Consider the following 22,852-nt stretch of genomic DNA (forward strand, 5'->3'; position numbering starts at 1 on the left):
CCTGGCTGAAGAGTCACACCAGTTGCTTCGCTTGGGCCAGGACATTAGCTGGCTTTCCTGAGCCACGGCACTAAATTTCATGAGCTGCTCACACACGATGAGCACCAAGATTGTGTTTCATATTCTTGGGTGAGTCATGAAAATCACACCTACAGGTGAGTCACCCACATAATACATTTCACAGAGCTCATTCAGCGGGCCTCTGACCTAATTGGCTCAGCGCTAATGGCAAAATTCCAGCTGAGCTCTGGGGAAGCGGTCTGTATGTAAGTAGAAGGTATTTATCCTATTTCGTTTCTGTTTTAGAAGCAAATTTGTTCAGTGATTCATTTGAATTTGCTTTCAGTGCACCAACTCAGACAAATGTAGGATATATTTTTGTGTATACCTGGCTGGAACTCCCAGCGTGACTGCAGCTGTTGCTTAACTATTACCTCTTTCAAAGGGTAGACTTCCTTTTAACTGGTAGAGTAGCAATTTGGGTGAAAAGCACTTCTGCTCCTTGATTGTGACCTCCTCTGCCCGTTTTCCGTCTCTCTCCATGTGCAGCTGCAGGAAGTTCTCAGCCAAAGAAAATCTTAGCCAAGGTGACTAGACTGGACTTTGCAGACAAGTACTGTTGATCCCTCTTCTACAGCACCTTCAATGGCACCTGTCTCCATTCTGTCTGACAGGGCTTTTTGAGAGACATTCTTTGATTTCTCTTCACTTCAGTAGTGGCATTGTCATCACACAATAAACAGTTTTGCTTTTTTTTTTCAATATATAAAAACACATCATATATGATTTGTTCCAGCTAATGCACAAACTTTTAGCTATAATTTAGATCAGAGGTGCATAAACGTTTTCCCTGTTTTCTTTTTACCCTTCTCGACAAAGGCGATTGAGGTGTTGGTTTGGAGCCAGTGCATACTCTGGAACTAGTTCTTTTTGTTTCGACAGCCACCAACACTTTGCTGGGCTAGAAGAAATTACTTATGTCAGGGGCTGAGGGCAGGGTTATTCTTAACAAGGATCAAGTAAACCTGCTTATGACCAGCCAGAGCTAGTGTAGCTTGTTCTGACATATCCATGGGAGAACAAACAAAGGATTGTCACTATGGATACAAAATCGAAACAACAGTGGTCCAAGGACAGGTCATGTTTGGATGCCAATGTAGGCATTCAAAGCCAGGAGCAACACTTATAAAGAGTCGAAGTAGGACGCCATAGTTGTTCCTGGCAATGCTGGGAAAATGGAGACGTATACAGTGACTGAATGATGCGACACTACAGTGGCTCTCATGCCCGTGGAAAAGCAAGCCAGTTCTCAAAAGGTCCACAGGTTGAACCAATGCCGAACCAGCATTAGCACCAGCCCACAACCAGCATTGTTTCACTTTGGTCGAAAAAGGGATCTTTTTAGAGCCAGGCTATTAAAGCCAAATGAGGGAGTAGTGCTGTCCAGCTAAACATATAAGGTAACAATTGTAGATTGTACATATTAATGTGTACATGGCCACTATGCAACCTATTTTTAAAGGCTCCAGGGTATCCCAGTTACACTGCCTATTATCATTTCAAAGTGCACCTGTGATTTTCTCAAAAGTACTGTGGATTCTGTTTGAGTCAGTCTATTCCTTTGAATTATTATAACCTTACATGTGCCTCCAACAGACCAAAATGATCTGGAATGTTAGATAAAAATATTGTATTTGTTTGTTGTGGGGCTCTGTTTGAAAGTGACATCTTTTCTTTCACATTTGAAACTTATTTACATGTCATGTTATCATTAACTTTGGATATGTTAAATTGCTGTCTGAATGGGATTTTCTTTTAAGGTTCAAGGTCGATTTAATTGTCATTTTACAACACAAGGTTGTACAGCGAAATGTAAATTATGGTGGGGTGTTGAAGATGATCCAGATTATTAATGACACTTTACGACTCGTCTGAGTTTTAAAGGGTTATTATGCAACGAGACACTGATAAATGTCTTTATGGTAAAACTATGTTTAACTTTTGACAGATTCCAAAGACAACAAAAAAATATTCATTATTTCCAGATCTTGCTACAGTGTTGCTGGTAAAATTTCCGGCACATGTAGGAGCGGAAATGAAGCAGAAAAGACATTATGCAAATATAATTACGATGGGGTGCCAATTTATCACACACCGAGATAATTCATCACACCCAGAAACAATCCAGTTAATTTAATACGCTGCAAGCAACAGTATTATTCCTACAATTGAATATTGACCAAGGGCAGGCTGGGGAAAACAGCTGCACTTTGGGGATTCTCACGTGAGTATTCATTTGCACGGTGGCTAGGACAGAGGCCCCTGTTTTAGACATAATTCAAGACGTGCATGTCTTCCAATCTGCAAGATTTAAATTGTTATATTTAAGGTGGCTGTGAATAACTCTAAATACAAACATCAGAGTTTGTTTTTTCATTAATCAGAGAAAGACACTTCTTATTTAGTGGTCCAAGTGATCCATGAAGCTGCGCGCCCACTAGTCTATTTTTATTAAATGTTCGACTGACTCTTCTCCGTTAGCTTTTTTTTCTATTTTCTTCCCCAAATGAACTGCATTCAAGCCTTCAAAGACACTGTCTATGTGAGCAGTTTAAATAAGCAGCATAATAACTTTAATGAACTAAAAAGTCTTTGAAATACTGGGAGCACAGGAACAGAGTGGGATATATTGACCATTACCATGTGGGTGAGCAGCCGAAACCACATTTCAAAACAGCCTGATAAAGATGGCTCATGAGTTGGCATGCAATCGACCCACATGTATTGATCCGCCATGGTGTCGGTGCTTACAAACCCATTTCTACTGGCATGTCTTGTTGGGTTTTTTCCACATCCGTCTCTGACAGAGGCTTCACATTGGATCAGATCACTAAGGCCTCATTTCTCAGTGAGTTATACCAGGACTAGTTCTTTTATTTCTCCATTATTTTGTTCTCGTCTTTTCTGCCGTAAATCATCTCTGCGGCTTCTATACTGTGCATCGAGGGGTTTGCTCTTTTTGCGCTCCTTTGAAACGTCCTGACAAACATATTGCACTTGAGATTGCAGAAGCTGTGATTGATGGAACTGACGCTGGCTGTTTTTTTTTACACTGTAGTGGACAAGAAAGACTGTGATTTTATGATGAGCTGCCGAAAAAGAAATGCCAATTCAGTCCACATTTATTGGATTTATTGCCTTCGAAAATTATTCCAACATACGGCCTGCATGCTCGATCTTGATCATGCAGCGATGTTTGTGCGCACTTGAACAGATGCTATGCATGTGTATCTTTATATCATATTATTCATCTCACTAAATTGCCATAAATGACACAGAACCTCAATGCTTTCCAAAGATTGGACAAAAGGAAGAATGGGAAGTCTTTGTAATTAACTCCCTTTCTATTTATCACGGCGAACGATGACAAGCCTGTTTGAGTATTAATCAAAACATTACCCTGAGCTACTTTGAGTGTGCCAAGCTGGCAGCCATTTCTCATCAATGATGTCACATTAGTGATCTGAAGCTTGACACTGGATTATTACTCTCCAGTCTTGAGTTCAATTAGAGCTCAGTAAACACTTGATAAGCTTGCTAATGACAGTGGTCTGGTGGGTGATGAAACAATCGTTTTATTTTCTTGGATGTCGTTTAATTTCTCTTGAGAGCGAACCTTCCGTAATGAAATACTTTAAAGACAGGCAAAGCAGAGATTGTTATCATCGAACATCTAAAGAAGCCTACTTTTTTTTTTTTGGACAGGTTTTTCCCACAGATATGACTCCAAAAGTATAGAGAGCTAGTTAACCAGATGACTCATCCCTGCCTCCGAGGCAGAGGTCATGGCATAAGAAATCGGTATTACCACCGACTGGCAAAATCATTGCTCTGGTATTGATGTTTTGAATAATAAATTGAGGCAAAGTTATATTATTTGCTCATTTGGTCCCTCTCCTGTGCTTTATTTGGAGAAAAACTGAGGGAAAAAAAGAAACAAACAACATGCAGATTCATTGTAGTTCTTTCATTCAGCAGGGAAATGTATGCTTTTTGTTCAGCTTGTGTGTGGGGACTCGCTACTAGCTGGGGATCTTTGTCAAACTTCATGTCTCTCTTTTGTCTATTTTTAAGCAATATTTAGTTACACATTTAGTCCCTCAAAGTTATAAATGCATGTATCTTTCAGCAGATTCTCAGCGGGCTAGCTACATGTGGCGCCCAAGGCTTTATCTGTGTTTACAATGTAAAATAAATACCCGGTAATTGAATTCAGCAGTCTTTACAAACAACATCATTTCAATGAAAGGATAAGAGGCACAACAGGAAGGCCTTGTGGGATGTTAAAATGCCTAACTATAGAAGAAACTAACTTACTGAATCACAGTGATGTAATGATGTCTTTGGTCATTTGTTGGATCAGTTAATTCAGCTCCTTGTTCAGTAAAGAGCTGTTCAGGGAAAACATCAGATACCATTCAAAGCTCTGACCAAACTATAGGGTTAAAATGCACGTGTTGTACTTGACTAACTGGACAACAGAAGAATATAAATGAAGACTTTTCAGAAATTACATTAAAAATGTTACCATTGTAAGTGTTTCTCAGTCCAAAAGCACCAGCTCGCTTCCACATTTATAACTTGAGTGAAAGTGCAACAGACAGCAGTGACGTTCTGGTCACAGCACAGATAATGTGCAAATGAAAGAACTATAAGTTGATTATTTTCTTCCAGTTAGTGCATTCAATCAGACAATAATGTGACCCTGGATTCTGCTGCGATCACTTCTCATAATTAAGCAAGAGACAGCAGGAGAAATAAGCATTAATGTCAGTACTGTCATGAACTCAAGCAGCTTGACATGTTGTGCTGCCGACCCGAACTGTCAGACAGTTCTGATGAGGGCCATTCTGCATGGGAATTTGATGGATTGCTTGTTATTATTGTGAGGACCAGTTCAATGGCCCCAGTCAAGACACTCTCAGCACTGTATTGGCAGAGCAGTGGTGCGAAGTGCTCACCCAATCAAGTCTGAAGTAGTTGTTCAGCTGTATGTACTGGCATAATGTTTGGCTGTGCTATGAGAAAATAATTTTTCTGATTCTAAATCCACAGTCGAGTTTGGGCTCTGGAGGGAAGGGCTAGATATAAAATAACAGTAAGAAAAATACAACTAGAGACAATCTTGCAATGGGATCACACCAGCCAGGACGCCCCTCAACATGTTCATGTGTTGACCCGTTAACTACTCACGAGCCATTACTACATTATTACATGAGACCACATCCATCTTCGAACTCAGCCTTCATTTTCTACCAGCCTGTAGAAAGACATATACACTTCTGACAAAGCACTAAAAAAACACTTATGTGGTAGTTACAATAGCTACAATACAATAGGACCACATTTTTACATGATGAAACACAGTGTTGCACACTCTGGCTCCATATTAAGTTTTCTTTAATTAGATGCCGTTTCGACCCTCAGGTCTTCAAGATCAACATCTTCAAGTGTTATATACACTAACCAAAAGTCATACTTGAGTAAAAGTAAAGACATCGTGCTAAAATATTACTTTGGTCAAAGTGAAAGTCATTCATACAAAAAGTACTTGAGTAAAAGTCATAAAGTATCTGATATGCTTAAGTATCAAAAGTAATGTTATAGCAAATAATTAACTGAAGTATCAAAAGTACAAGTAAAAGTAAATTATATATATATACAGTATGTACATGTATGCATATATTGTGGCCAATTATCTGATATGATATTCAGCAGTTCAGTGATTATTGGAACCAATGTGTTTTTTGTTTTTGTTTGTTTTTTGATCTGATTGCTGATAAAAAATAAGTTTATTTAAACATGCACTCATTGTGCTATGAACCAACATGTAATCTGAAAAGTAACTAGTAAGTACTTAACGAAGTTATCACATTAATGTTGTGGGTAAAAAGTACAATATTTGCCTCCGAAATGTAGAGGAGTGGAGGAGTATAAAGCACTAGAAAATGGAATTACTCAAGTAAGTACAAGTACCTCAAAACTGTAGTGAAGTACAGTATCTGAGTAAATGTACTTTATTACATTCCATCACTGACTATTGATCCCTACTCTGTAAACTAGTCACATGGTGCAGCACCACCCAATGAAAGAATGGCAGCCAAGAAGAAATTCTGTATGCTTTTACACTTGACATAATGAACCATGTTGTTGACCATCAAGAACAACAGAATAGCTGCATTTACTGCACATCACATTCTGCTCTTTGCTCTGATCGCAGCCAGTGTGATTATGTCTGCAGTTTCCAGGACAACCTTTGATTTATTTATTTTTTCTTCATTTAATTAAACAAATAAATTAAGACTTTTGCATTTCTCACATTTTTGGAGTTAGCAAAGTTATTGATAAGGTAATAATACAAACTCAGAATTATTTATTTTTTCTGTGACTAAATGAACAAGCTGTTCTCTGAGGAAGATAACGTCCCCAGAACACTGTTTGAAGCTAGAAACTAGGAGACGCTAGAGCCTCTGGAGTATACAAACCAAACTATACGCATGGTCAATCTCAACATTATTATTGACATTGTTGTTTTTGTTGATATTAATTTAGACATTAATTTATGGAGCAACTGTGAAGATTTGAGTTTTTGATTTTTGCACACAGTCATCAAACCCCTTTCATTTTAAACAACCAACAGAACAAGAGGGCAGTTAACTCGTAAGTGGGTCAACGCTTGATTACTACTCACCATGGAGAAACTTTGTTTGTAGTTGTGGCTGACACTAAAATAGCAGCAAAATGTTCCCATTCTTTGAGTCTATAAGCTAGAAGCAGCGTTCTGTGCTGTTAAAACAGGAGCGCGGTCTCTGGTGAGTATTGCAGTAATCTCAATTTGATAAGATAAAAGCCAGGAAGCATTTCTCAAGGACTGCGAGGATGAAAAGCACCTCATTTTTAAAAATACTTTATGACGGCAGGACAAAACAAAGAGAACGAATACAGAATTACCCCTTGACTCGATTATTCAAAGTGGTGACAACCTGAACTCTGCATATTCTGTGTTCACTTTTTTCTCACCTAAAATGACTTTTACAGGGCATAGGACAAGTACAGGGACAACAATAGTGTGCTGACAGTTGCTGTGAAAGGGGTCATATTCCATTGATCTTCTGGGTCCACAGTTTTAGAATTAAGCTCAAATCAGATTGTGGCTTGCAGTTCAAATGTACCTCTTTTAAATGTTCTATAAATATATTTAAAATGTACAAATACTCTGGGCAAGAAGTGGCAACGTCATGGCTGCAGCTGAAGTGCATATGGCTCTTTTCTCAAAGCATTGCGAATGATAAGATACATTATGAATTATATTCATAGGCTTTACTGAATCACAATTGGTGTTTGTTACTAGGTTACTGTTTGTTTTGTGTAATATCTGAACAATTGCTTATTTGAAGTATAGGGCACAGTACTCCAAGAGGACCCTGAGACCTCTACAAAGAGCTCTTGAGAGTTAATTATACAACTATACCTGCATCTCAGAGCTGCATTTGAACTGTATGACTCCAGGCGCATGATATGTATGATTTGCCTTTCTACCGACAAAAGATAGCTACACATGAAGGTTATCGGCAGGAGATGCAGCTCGCTGTCATACATTGTAAACTGAGTCGCGAAGGTGTGTGTGATGATGGCAGTCTGATGGTGATAACTGCTCCCTGAGCCCTCCTCATGGAACAAGATTCAGCATGCCTCTAAGGTTTTTCCGCACCTGATTTACACTTTCCAAGTTGCCTGACACATTCCCAAAGCTGTGGAGATATTGCTGAATAATGAAATTGACAGGCCTCATTTGTTTGGTTGTCTGTGTAACAAAAGCCAATGCCATGCACAACCCTGCGAGGCATAGCCATAATCCCTGGGGATAATACTATTGAGTTCAGTTGAATGGGGTTATCTGTCAGCAAGGACAGACAGATAAAGGATGACTGGTATTTGGAGACTTTTGCCGCGTAGCACAGAACAGGTGGGACAGGAGTTAATCGCCCCTGTGTTCAAATGTCGCCGCTTTATGCAGAGTACAGATGGAGAGGCATGCAGAGGCATCAAATGAAATGGTTTGTGTGCTATCTTTCGGAAAAGGCCAGATTGTTTATGAGACTAGAAGGATGTGTCAGGAACTGTATATGAAAGAAGAAAAAAAAAAAACAGAACCGGCCACATGGATTATTCACTTTCATACAGAGTAATGGTGTATTCAGGGATGTGTTTACGGTGACAAAACTACAGGCTACAAGTCGTTTTCAATGGGAGCCTGCGATATGAAGCTGGTAAGTGAGGCACTTGTCGCTGTGTTACGGGCAGGGTGAGCTACAAATCAAAGTTGAGCTAGCCTCAACTTTGATTGGTGATAATGTAGCTAGACACGCTTGGCCGTTTTGTAACTTTTTTCATTTGTGCTGCGAACGTAACTTACAAGTCCTAGTGAAATACTGTGCATTGGGCTTCATATTGCCCACAACAAATAAAATCTGACCTCAAAAATAGCTTGTTCTCATTTTAAGGAATAGAGCTGGATGACTTTTATTGAGGATCAGAATCCCTTTCCAGTAAACTCTAAGATATCACACAATATTGCTACTATATGATGGTACAATCACTCTTTGTTTTGCACCATTAGCATCACTGTTAGCTAAGATGCCATAAGCTGGTTATTACGTTGTTAAATACTGCCTCATGCATGTTTGTTGTGTTAGACCTTGAATTAAACTTAACTTTAATTTTGTCATTTTAATATCCTTCATGTTTGGCACAGAGTCAATTAACTCAATATGGATCAAAACTATATTCCTTGTTGTTCTTTATCAAGGCTTTGAAACACGGTGTGCGGCATGAAATTCACCATTTCTCCTCCTACTTGCACATTAGGGTAGATTACTAAATCATAACCATAATGTATTCTATGTTACACATGATGTCACTTTAGATAAATCTTTGTATGTGCTGAACATTAGTAAAAGTAAATGCAGTGGTCCATTTATTGCTGGTAATTAAGTGGCTGATGTATCTGTTTGTGTCTGCCTGGTTCTCTTTCTCTCTTTGGGCTATTTTTCACCTTTTGTTCTCCTGTAATAATGGCATCATTTGGTGATTAGCCCAATAGACAGGCTACAAGAGTCTTGACCTCTCTGCTCTGTCCCACCATTCTGCCTTTCCCCTTGGGAATGAAGCAGAAATTAACCTCTATGCCTTCACCGTGTTGCATAATGTTCCGTTTCCTTTTTTAAGTAAGTGCTGCTTAGTCCGTAACAGTGATTCAACACTGGGCTGAGGACTTTAAGTGCATAATATATAAATATATATATATATTAATTTTGTATTAATTAATTTTATTTCACATGAAGACATCATTTATCTGTAAGGTCGGTGTAAATGAGGGAGGTCATTGCATGCACTTGTCAATGTACAGTAATGAAGCAGCTTGCATATTTGACCAAGAAAATCCAGAAAATACGCAGATAGAACGACAGACACGTGAAGGGTACCTTTAAAGTTGAACCAGATATATCTACACCTTCAGTTTTTATCATAGTTGAAATGCAAGTTTGAATTTTAGAATTGTTATCAACTATGTTTGACGAGGGACTCAGAAAGCTATGTCAACTTAAAGTCTGGGTAAAACTTTACTGTATAATTACCATCATTAATAAATGCTAAGTTAATAGTTATCATTTCATAATGAAATGATTTATACACCATTTATTAAGCAATTGTTTATTGTAAAGTTGCAACTGATGTATATAAACATTTACAATTGCTTAATACATGTTTGTAGAGCATTTCATTGTTTGTTAACAGTTAAATAACTTAACTAATGTTTAATTACCAATTTATTAATGAGATTATAATCAAGTGTTGCCAACATGAGCATCACAGCCTTTACTTAGAAAGTCGACTTTTTAAAATGATTAGTTTTGTCTCCCCCGACTTTAACCACGTTGAAAATGTGTTGGTCTACCCGCTCGGTGCTCTTTGCAGAGCTCTGTGTTTGTGCTTCATTAGCTACTCAATCCATTCCGCTTGCTCGTTGAGAGAATGCCCAAATTCACTGCTACGTTGCACCGAGGCAGATTGACACACAGATTGACACAGAGTGCGCGCACACACGCACGAATGCACCGCAAACGTTAACTAGTCATTGAAGTGCAGATGCCAGACAGCTGAGTTAAGGTGGGTCAGACACTGTCACCGCAAAAAAAGCCTGGAACAAAGAGAGTATGCGAGGTGGGAAGAAGTGAAACATGACAGGAAAGAGGAAAAGGAGACTAAAACAGAGGGAGATAAAGAAAGAGTGAAATGAAGAGGTAAAGATGGAACAAGTGAACTAAATGAAAAGGGATGAAGGGTATAACAGCAGGGAGGAGTTCTAGCAGTGAGCTGTTATTTTTTATTATCATCTTCAAAGCGTTGAACTGTGACTCCGGTGCAACCTTTACAATAGATGATACAACTGGGCAACTTAATTAACAACACAATAATTAAGATATATTTCATGAGATTTTTTGTCGAATACATTATTTTCTGTTTAAAATGTTAGCAAATATTCATTTCTTTAGCCGAAAAGGTACAGTATATCATGAGCCTGTGCCACAAAGCTATCATAAATTAATCATTGAATCAATTTACATATCTTCAGCTTTTTAATATCTTCAAATATGTGATCTGGGGCACTTCCTCTGGATGAAAGTGAAAAATATAGGCCTATCGATAATTTAATTTAATTTCACCTCAATTTTTCACCCCCTGTTAAAAAGCACTGTAATACATGATTTGACATCTGCTCTATTAAAAAAAATTCATATCTTCTCATCTGTATTATTTGATCAAATTTTAAGAAAATTAAAATGTAAGTTCACTGTGTCAAACATGGATCAGCAATGTAATTAAAATAAATGAAATGTTTTCAGTGGTTTGGCCTTTTTTCTGCCTCTTTCAAGTAAGCAATGTACACAGTGAGCTGCAAACAGCTCGTGCAAATACACTTATGTAGAGTGATACATACTATGGGAGCGAGAGGGCATTTCCACAAACTTGGCTCGTGCATAATTCAGTATAACATGAATAACCAGGGCACCCTCCAACTCCGTCAGCACCCTTCAATTATTCAAGTCCGACTTTGCAGAGGAGTTCAACAGGATATTATATCAACAAATGCTACATGGCCTGTGATTACAACGTCATTTGTAATAGTTTGAATGAGTTAGTTATGGCCAGATAGCCTTGTAACCCTCACTTGTGAAGTGCGGCCCCCTGACTGTGTTCAACAAGGGTCAACAGGCTGACCCTCTGACAAACCTCAACAACTTATCGACAAGGCTGATGGCCTCTGTCACTTGACCTTTACGCTTTACATCAAATTACATGACACTGCATTACATTACTGCTTGACACACGGGGTCGGTTGCCATGTTAACCAAAAAGGGCCAGCGAGTATGGAAATACAGTTTGTACTTGATGCTGTAATATAACTCATGGAATATGATATTCCTCTCTCATAACCAGGAGGATGTGATGACATGAGTCATACAAAACTGCCTATTTTTTGATGAAACGTAAGCAGTACATGCTGTGCTATCGAGAACATGGGTGGGCCGGCCAGAGCCAAAGTGAACTGTCCAGGCTGGTCCATCTGGGGAGCTGGCACTGAGAGCCTCCGCGGATGTACAAATTATGCCTGCAATAGCAGGACAACTACCACTGAGCACAGCAGATTTTCTATGACAACAAGTGCATGCTGCTCGTCGTGGAATGATAGAGACAAAAACCAGCATCATGCTGTTAATCTTGCTGCTATCAGATAATTAATCTAAATTGTATGCATGCAGCGATCATATTTCCATTATACCAAATTGTTTTGAAGGGAAATGAATTTAGACAAGCAAACCTACCTCGTTTTTCAAAAGTATGCTTAACCTCGTTATCCTTGCACATCATGTCTGTGTGTCCAATGTTAACTCCATAGTCCTCCTGGATCTTCCCGTCGCTCAGCTTGTTGTGGAGCTGGTTGGGCGTGGAGTTATGCGAGTGTCCGCCCGGGTCCTCCTCGTCGCAGTCATAGTCGTCAAGAATGGGGGTCTCGCGGATGGGCATGCCGATGACTGAGCTCCCGTGCTGGTGTGCGTTTCGGGAGCCCCGGTAGCTGTCCCGGCCCTGGGGTCCGAGCAGAACTGAGGGAATGTAGTGGATCTCATGGGTGGCCTCGGTGCTCGCACTCTTCTGGGGGATGCGGCGACGCTTGCACCACCGGTGGCGCGTATACAGGACGAGGGTGAAGAGGAGAATTAGGAGGAGGAGGGCGATGAGGCCGCCCTGGAGACAAAAACAAGAGGAAAGAGAGAAGGAGAATGTGAGAGGAGCACACGAGGTCAACGATTTGGATGTTCACAGTTAGCTCGTAATGGTACACAACAAATAAAAAACTACATAATGGAAAAATAATTCCACCTCAAACAATAGCAATTACAATCACTGCTTCAGTGCCAGTTATATTAGGTTGGGTGCCAATGATAACAATTCGCCAGCTATTGAAGAGATCTGGCAATCAGCACTTCAATATGTGAGTTCTAAAAACAACTAGAGGCAGCTAACAGGGTCCGAAAGAGACTACATGAATTGTGCCCAAACAACAGACAGGTACGCTGGCAAAAATATCTGGACAATTTAATGTTAAAAGGGAGAAGTGTTGAAAATAATAACCTCACAGATGCATCCTGATACAGCAGGAGTTCTGTCATTGTGGCCCCCCCGAATACAAACACCCATAGGTTTTCATCACTCTGTTAATATAAGCATATGAATGGTTCAAGAAGAGAATTAAAGGTTATACTGATAACATTTTAATGTAGAACAAATAATCTTTTAAGAATAATACATCTACAGAGCTTGTAGAGACGTGCAGAATAAAAGTATGTATTTTCCTTAAAAAAAGTATGACGAATAATAATAATTTAAATAATAATAATAATAATAATTTTAAAATGTTTGTCGATTGTTTTGTTTATCGCTATGTAAGCATATAACAAGGTTTGTAAGCCTTGTTATAACAAGGTTTGTATAACGCTGCCGGTATCACGTGGTTGTTAGCATCATTAGTCTTGGTAGTTGCCAGTTTGTGGAACAAACGTCCAGCTCCATTTGCTAGCTAGCATTAGCAACATTAACATAAGCTGGCTAGCATTAGCATTTTCTGCCTGTTTTCTCATGTTATTTTTAAATATTTTTAATTGCCCCAAGAACACTTGCTTTTTGCCCTCAGAAACTTTTCCTTTCATTTTTTTGCTCCATGTTACCTATGTCCAGAACTTTAAATCTGTCTTTAAGAGTGATAAGAATAAAGTAAATATTATTACTAGTTATTATGTTGGTGTTACATTAGTGAGTTCAAGAAATATGATGCTGCCACATAAAAAGGGACATTCATGGCAAATGGGAACAATTAAAAGTGTGCGAAAATAGCTATTAACAGTTCCCGTTTGCAATGTATCCTTGTATGGATAAACAATCATCACTGAATAACTTCAGGACTCACTAAAAACATTATAATTTGAATTAGTGTCCTTTTTTTCTATGATTTCTGGATGTTTATTCGAAGAAGGATATCCACTGAAGGTCATACTTCATCAAAACACCTGTGTGTTCAGGAAGATTTAACTCAGAGAAAGAGAAAGAGTTCTCACATGCTGTGTTGGTGAGTCACCCAAATTACAAGCATTTACAGTCATTTTCAGAACGCCAGGATGCACCTGTGCCTTTCACCTCACGCAACATCTTCGCTTACATCTCTCCCTCCGTCAGCTATCTTGCGGAAACATCTGCCATATAGAGGAATGGCAGTCACAAATTGACACTAATCAACAAGCATATGTCAGACATATACGGTTTCTAGGGGCTTGATGAATACTAATTGATCATTAAGCTTGATTGAAGTGAATGTGACTTAAAGATATTCAATCACTGACAAGTTGTAGTCAGCCCCCGCTGTGTGTTAATGAAAGAAGTACCAACACGCAAGGTCGGGGTTTCGTGAGGCCTTAAAAAAACAAAAAACGCTTGCATAAAGTTCAATTTAGGCTGTAAGCCTGAGAGGGTTTTAGGCAGCGATTTAGTTGCTGAAAAGGTGAGGTCGTTTTTTCCATTCGGTGTTCACAGGATTTTGTTTCTCCCCCTTAATTAAGACAAAGGAAGCTGAAATATTTTTGGACTTATTTAGGGAAAAGACAGAAGAATTAAACACAGAACAACCCTGTAGCAATGATGACATTAGCAAGTAATTAGAAGGTAGGAAGGACACGGACACACGCTAAATCTCTCACACACACAAGGACAAATTGCTGCACAGCACATTACAGTTTGTTTTAGCTCAAAATCAGCACTTTGTTAGCACATCGTGCACTTTCTGCATTCAGACATTCAGCTGGCACCTGCATACATTCACATACATAAACAGACGTGAACATAATAAACTACAATGGTAAAAATTGCCATCGGGTTCATCAGGCACCTCTCAATAATAATTTGACACCATAAGATTCACAAATGAGGAATTCACTGTGCAGCTAACAGGGATTGTATTTTACTGCGCTCCTTTTATTGTGTCAATTTCCTGTATTTGTAATAGCTCCAGGACATATACACAGACATCAGGCAGGAATTATTTCCTTTGTAGCGGTGCTGCATCTGGACTCCTATCTTTAGAATGTCACATACACCAATGCCCCAGGGTTGTTAGCCTGTTTTGCCCTCCCATTCTACTCTAAGCATTTACCGTGGTCCTGCAAATTCACCAAGGAGCATCACATTTCTCCACGGTTCATCCAATATCTCACCATCACAGAAACATCAAACACCCTGCCACACATGCTGGGGCTGGATGATGAAGTAAATCCATATGCGCAGACAGAGTGGTGGAGCGGAAGCGGGGAGCATGACTTATTCTTTGATTTTTCACAATGACATTCAATAGGTGAGACGTGCTATTTGCTTCAGCACGACGTGGCAACCTAAAGGTGATATATTTGTGATGTCAGAAGGAAACCGCAGCGGCAGCACTTTTGCAGGCACATATTTAAAAAATGCAGTGAAATTCACAAAATGACACACATATGCATATATGCATAAACTTCAGGAACAGGGAACACGAGCGCACATGCGCTCACACAAATGCAAACTAAACCACGACAGAATCATAAATAAAAATCCACAAGGCGTCATTCATCACAGCATTTAAAATTCCATCTTCATGAGGAAAAACAAACCCCTTTGAAATTATAACTCACGCACTGCTGGGTGTCCATAAATCAAACTATGCTGAGAGGAGAGGCGGCACAGAGAGGACTAGTACCCCGGACAAACTTGTTCATTAATCTCCAATAGGATGGCAGCTTTGTAGAAAACGCAGTCCCGCTAACTCCCCTTAGCCTGCACTTCTACATTAATTCCCGCTGAAGAATAGCAAAAACATATGAAGGCTTATGTTTCATTTCAGCAGCAGGGTGATAATGGAGTGACACTGTACTGCTCTGAAGCACCACTGAAAAATGGTGATGTGAAACTGCAGCTAAAGGGTTGAAGTCTCGCTTTGAAATAATCTTCCTTTTAGCAGCTTCACATGAGACAGGAAAAGTTTATGTAGCTTAGTGATGTCATTATTCATATCAACGCTGCTGTAACAAGTGAGCTGCTTGACAATGGCAAGTAGGCGATTTGAAGTAATCGCACCTTTTAACAATTACACCGAGACGTATTTGAAATATTGAACGAGAAGGTCGTCTTTACTGTCATTACGGGCATTTTTACAACGATGAGGTAAGGACTGAGGTGCTTCAGTGCAAGTGTTTGTGTAAGCAATTAAACAACAGTTACCAACAAAATAAAAAATATAATCAAAATACATTCACACTGCGGAGCAATTCTGTCTCCCTCTCGAGAAATAACTACATGGAATCTGACTAATGACTGCAAAACAATTAGTCAAGTCAGCAAGCCAACTTCAGCTAATGCTGATGCTAGCTAAAGACCACGGGATTTCCCAAACTGACTAAATACTGTAGCACGCATAAACACAAAACTGCCTGGCTAGCTGAGTCTTGTTGTAACTGAGATATTTGCTGCTAACTTCTCGTGTATTCTGAAGCTAGCAGCACCGTGTCGAAGAAACGGCGGAGTAGTATTTTTAGTGTTGAGCTTGGTGTGCTGCCATACCGATTTCTTCACGTTCCTAATGTCTTAAATAGGGTTGCTTGGTTGCAACTGCGTGTATAATTGACATTTAAACCTTCATTAGCCTCCCCATATTTCAATTTACAGTGGTTAATTTGACTCTGTCACATCGGTGCCCTGAGGATTCTGTCCGATTTCCATTCCCGTATCATCTCACAATGTTTTCCCTCACGCTTCCCACCGTTCCTGCTTTTTTGTTCTCTCCCCGTTTCGATTACACTGTGTCTCTCAGTCTCCATTCCCCTTCATGTTTGATCACATCTGTCTTCCACTCTTCAGTACAACAGCCATATAAATTCGCAGTGGCAGATGTAGCCATGAGGGAAAATGGGATTTCTGTTCATCTTCAGTACCTACAAATCCCCGCTGCTTTAGTCCTAAGTGACTTCATGGGGAGGAGAGTGGCTGGAAGCCCCATAATTCCATTCTTTTCTGTAGTATAGGTTTACCTCAGTCTGTGATTATTTTTCTTACTTTGAATTCCTTTTTCCCAATAATGTTCCCTCTTCCAATTTGCATCAGCTTGCGTGTTTCTTTCCTCTTGCCTTTTGTTCCTCTCTCTGCGCCATTAGCCTCCTCCTGTAAATTTCCCTGTTGTCCCTGCTTTTTACCTTTCATTTCCTACCCTCCAATTTCCCCTTTTTCCCCTCTCCCGTGCATCATCTTGCCTCTTTTCTTTCATCATTCCCTGCCGGGCTCCTCACTACCTTTTCATCCCTTCTCACTTACTTTCTGTCCTCGTTCTTTCACAGATTGAATGTAGAATTTGGCTACAAACACCAGCACTGAATTATTCAACACTTTTGCTAACCTTTTCTCAACCGACATAATGCCAGCAAATCTCTTAGATTAAACTATTACCCCATGTTTGGCCATGGCAGTCATCTTCAATCTACAGGAGAGAAAGGACAGCAGCAGGTTTGTACTTCCTGTCAATGCATATAAAAGCGGCCAGTCAATGCCAGAATAATATTATGTCTACAACCTCAGAGAGAATCTAAAAGTGGTGGATGAAGCCATGAAAGCTGAAATCATAAGGGACATTTTTCATTTTCAAAAACACTAAATCATAACCCTAACCCTAGCCCTAACGCTAACCCTAACCCACTGGGTCATGTTCACTATGTTTTACTCTACACTATTCTTGTGTTTACTGTATTTTATAAATCGCTGCATAAGAATAAAACCGTCTGATTCTGTTGTGCGCTTCATGAGAAATAAAATCAGTACCATACATTAGAAAATATGAGCCTAATACAAGATTTGGGCAAGATACTGAACCCTAAACTGCTCCTGATGTGCTGGTCGGCACATTGCATGGCAGTCCACCGCCATCAGTGTATGTATGAATTACTGTAAGTCGCTTTGGACAAAAGCGTCTGCTAAATGCCCTAAATGTAAATGTAAGTAATTTTGTTTTCCCTCACATTCGAAACATACTGCACTAAAATTTCCACCACAATGTGAAAAAAATGAACATGATTTGTTTTGATCATCTTGGACAAAGATGCAATGTAATTAACAAGGAAGTAACATTTGTTTTTCCTGGCTGTTTCAGAAATGTATTTGTTCAAATCAATCATGATAGTTCCAGCAAAATGGAACATGTGCGGACATTTACAGGAGTAATTACAGTGTGTGAGGAATACAAAACCGTCAGACTCTTCACCGTTGTTAGAACAGGGAGTGGAGGATCAGAATAAAATGGATAAATAAGATTTCATCCAAAATTCTTTCAACACTTTAACCAAATTCATGCCAACTGAAATCCAAACACACATCAGCCACAGTATTAGGACAATTTTCTGCTAGCTGCCCACTATGGCTAACAGTCAAAAACAATATTATACAATGGGCAAGGCTTGCTAGTAACCCCACATTTTTGTCAACATTTCCGAGTTAAAGAAAGAAAAAGAGAAGAGAGGAGAGAGGACAGGGTTTGAACTTGGAAAATGCACCCTCCTTTTTTAATGTCTCTGAAATGACTGTAACAAAAGTTGGAAGAAATTTAACTTCAAAGGTTCCATGAGGTCAAATCACTTACAACTTTTTTACAAAAAAAAGTGAAAGAAAGAAAGATAAAAATCATTGAGTTACAGTGCAGCTCCTAACCTCAGAGTCACAATACAGAACTACAATTGCCCAACTGTGTAAGTGTACGTGGGCAGTTGAATGCGGCCCCATAGATACATGCTTTAAGTCAATGTCATTGCTTTAAGAAGGACAGAGTTAGTTAAAGAAGTACTTCACCGCTGAAAAGATGGTCTTTACATAAGACTGGGCTGTTAGCGAAGACACACAAAAAATATATTTGTTCAGGTCGTCCATTTGCAAACTTGCACTTTTTCGTATTACAACTGAACAGTACACTACATTTACATCGGCAGCAAGAAATTGGCCATGCAGTAACATGCGTATATCTTGATTCATATTTGATTCGCGCAACCTAGTTTGGACAGCTGGACCTGAATTTTGTGTCACCCCTCTCTCAATCCGACTTCTTGGAATACAAAATGTGTGGAAGCACAACCTTGAGTGAGAAAAATGGCAACACAGTGGCGGACTTTTGCCGGTAAATGAGCTGGGAGCTCTGAATACAGGCAACATGGAGGGAAGATGAACAGTGTTCATTCACATACACTCCTCACATTGTAGAACTACAATACAATAGCAACAAATCTGGGCCACATCTGGTTGAAAATCCGCATTGTTTCCCTTTTAGAAAGCTAAAGCAAAAAAAGGAACTGAATTTGATCATTAAGCTTGATTCAAGTGGATGTGAATTAAAGACAGTCAATCACTGATTAATTGTAGACAGCCCCTTGTGTGTCTTAGAGAAAGAACCTGCAAGGTTGGGCTTTTGTAAGGCTTTAAAACAAGCTATACACTACTGGCATAAATTAACTTTTGTTCAATTCCAGCTATCAGTCTGTTTAAGATTTATAATAGAATCAGAGGCTTACACTTGTTTAACTTAGATTATTTGCATAAGCCATTTCCAGTGCAGTTTCCTGATCAGCATTTAACATTGTTTTTTTATGAAGCACACGTACAGTTATCATAATAGAGCATGTCTTTCTCCGGTTGGGTTGTCTTGCGAGGTACACGGTCAACATTTACTTTCGCAACTTCTTGTAAACATGCAGCAACATCTTGAGTGTGTTTGCGTAGGTGTTTTGCTGTGATATTCTTTATGCATATTGATGCTGTTGCATCTAATCTCTGCAATGTGACTCTCATTTTGATGGCATTTCTTCTGTTGAGGACAGAAATAGCACTGTCACCATGGATCCCTCAGATGTGTCACCTCTCTTTGGCCCATTCACAGACGAAAGGAGCCCACAGCAGCAGATGTGAAGGCAGATACTTTGCTCGATGTTGTTATCAGAACAAAAGCGAGCGGCATGAAGTCAATAAAATCAGCAATTATTGTAAATATCTATTTATACCAACAGTCTAACTAGATATATTAACTAGAAAGTAAGTATGGTGCAGAGCAAGAGGAAACAAGTCTAAATGAGAAATTGTTTGGGGAGACGGACAATTCTTAAGTTGTTGTCAGTTTTTATATCTGTCAACAGAAGTATCCTAGCTAACGTTAATGGCTCGAATGTTTACTATTGCTTGGCAGCATTGTCAGCTGCCCCCGGGATGGTTGGAAAAATGGTCGTAATCGTCCAGATTTTAAATTCTAAATATTGATATTCATCAGGGCGGCCTCACGAGTCTGCGAGCAGTTCCGGAGGTTAAAGAGTTGGATCTGGATCTAATAAACCCCTCACAGTAGTGATTAACGTGGTTAAATTTTTGTTTCCGGTTTATTTTGTAAGGTTCGTCCTCATGTGTCACGTCGTGTTACTTCCTGCCCTCTGTCTTGTTTTCCCTCCCTTGTGATTGTCCTGATTATTATTATGAAAGTATCCTTGACCCTGCAGCTTTTCTCTTCCTCCTTTCTTACAGATTTCATGAGAGAAAAGCAGTGTCAGTATGTGCTTGAGAGGTTATAAGGAAGCAAACAGAAGCAAACTGCATACACTTAATAAATGAAAATCAATGGAACCCTCAAACCACATCATACTCTCTAACCGCTAGGAAGTTTGATGATCAATTATATTGATCCACGCTTCAATCTTGGTTCAATAGCTCCCATGGAGCATCAGGATGACGCAAAACTGGACTTTTATGTGTACTCTGGCACATCTATGAGTCCCTTATGATCCTAATAAGCTTCTTATGCAGCGAAACAACACGATTCTGAGCCAGCACATCCAACACATGCTCTGTGGTTTAGCCACCATCTGTGCACAGTGGAGGCCACGGCTCACTGATCCCTAGTAGCCATCCACCTCCTGCTCTGAACGAAGTGTGAGTGGACTACCAATCTTTCGTGTAATTCTTTAGAGCCACTGTGCAATAGTCGCATGCTGCATTCAGACAGTCAAAGAAAACTAAACGTAGCAGATGATGTGCATTTATTAACACAAAAAAAGCCTCAGATGACACGACTGGAAGCATTGGATACTCTTGCGAGCTATCACAGCCAAATACACACAAGCACAGGTGCGCGCACAGTCATATGAATGTTCTGCCTTCCTACGAAAAGCAAGCACACCTTTAATGGCTTGCTGCTGTGTTCATGCCAAAAACCTCAAAGAAAGAACATTCTCCACCCCTCCTTGGAAACTTTTTTTTTTTTCTGTCACCATCCTTTATTTGTTAACCTCCCGCTCTTCCTTACCTCACCCCCTCTCCCGGAGTTGTATCTCTTCCTCCTATCACTCTCTCCCAGCAGGAAGTTAAAGTGGCATGTGCCCTAGCATCTGCTCTCCATTCTCCCTGTCCAACTAGAAGTCTCAGCGTGAATGACAGGATTTGGCTCTCTGGTTAATGTTTCCGCTAGGCCGATTCACCTTGGAGAAAGAATCCCTGTCCATTACCTGGGCTAATGGAGAAAGAATTACTAGTTTCAGACGAATGACACAGACAGTGTAGCCAGGCTGATATAAGCTTTTCCACGATCTGGGTTTTATTATTTGTCTATTTATCAAGTATGTCGCATAGAACGATTCCACACACCACTGCATTTATAGCCGAAGCTATTTGCAATCCCCAGTCCCAAATGGGGCATTAAAATACACAAAACCGGACATCAGATACACAAGAGACAATACATAACAAAAACTCAACAATAATACACAAAGAAAACAAAAGAGTTAAAAAAAAAAAGAGTTCAAGACACAAATTATAATACAATAAAGCGCCATAAAACAAGAAGCACCAAATCATGGCTACACGACTGGTTCTCAAAACCCAGTTCAGTTTGAGTTTAAAATGATCCCAGTCAGGATCCAGTTAGTCAGGAATTCCCCATGTTGATCCCCTGAACAGAAAAAATCATGTTCAAATGAGGATTTATGCAAGTGTACTATACAGTTCCTGTTGCTGGATGCTACGTGTTACAGAGAATGGATCAGAGTGATCACTGATCACCTGAGGAGCCTGGTTGTGAAGGCATCTACGGCTTAAAAATGACAACAGCGTAACATACTTTAATTCTTCACAACATTGTGATGCATGTGATGTGATCGTATCAGCTTCCTGTCCAAAATTTTAATTACTCAATTATATATCATCATTAGGGGGCTTAGTTGCTGTAGATGCTGCTTGGGACGAATAGGTTACACAATCATCTAAATGTGAAAAGATCATAGAGTGCATGAAACTACATGCAACATGAAATGGTCGGCACTTTCCAGTCTACATGTGTGCGAGCTTGCGTTTGCCGCTTTGAAAATATGATTTTTGGCACAAATTTGGCCTCATAGTGTTTTGAATGTATGCAGAAAACAGGTTTAGCGGTGTGTCTCATGCATTAATCCATTCTGACTAGCTGACTCACTCACTTACTTAGTGAGTCTTAGTGGCAGGTTGGATGTACAACAACAACAACAACCCCAAACACACTAAATCAGACTTATTTGTTGCCTCCTCTCCAATGAGTGCGTAGGTGGCAACACTGTTTCCTCTTGTTAGAACAGGCTTTGTTCAGTTATCAAAAAATGTAATATAAACAAGGACACATTTTCAAAAGGCCTACACAAAATATATGGTATATCTCAAGTGACAAGGTAAAGTATTTGATGCCAGTGAAATAATGTATTCTAAAGTAGGCTAACTGAAAATAATTTAAAAAGTCCACAGCCCAGGCTATGCAAATCACTAGAGAAATTACACTGACCAAAAGCCCGTACCTAATCATGAAATCTGATTACACTGTGATTGAAAACTGAAAGAAAATCTCCCACAGCTTAACTGGAAAGCACCAGGTCGACCTTTCCATTTCGTCCCTCTTGCCATGGGAACTAATACATGTTTCAATCATCCACTCTCCATCCCCTTTTCAATCGCTGAGTCCTATACCTCATTACTCCACCTCTCTATCCTTCCCTTTTACATGCTATGATGCACTATCCCACACGGGGAACAGATTTGAGGGAAGATAATGCTGTCTTGAGCCCTGGCCTTTTGAATTATAACAGAGAATTAGGACTGATTTGCTTGTGTGCTGCTCACG

General features: G+C 39.6%; 1 protein-coding gene across 2 annotated transcripts in view; it reads right to left on the minus strand.

Annotated features, from left to right (window-relative positions):
• The window catches only part of LOC141006338 (astrotactin-2-like), a 301,384-nt gene that overhangs the window by 194,204 nt on the left and 84,328 nt on the right, over window positions 1-22,852 (minus strand). For both annotated transcript variants that reach the window (XM_073478512.1, XM_073478513.1), the window contains exon 3: window positions 11,949-12,369. In XM_073478512.1, coding sequence (XP_073334613.1) covers window positions 11,949-12,369 — 421 coding nt within the window. The remainder of the gene's footprint in view (window positions 1-11,948; window positions 12,370-22,852) is intronic.

The sequence above is a fragment of the Pagrus major genome, chromosome 12 (genome assembly GCF_040436345.1).
Source record: "Pagrus major chromosome 12, Pma_NU_1.0".
NCBI lineage: Eukaryota > Metazoa > Chordata > Actinopteri > Spariformes > Sparidae > Pagrus > Pagrus major.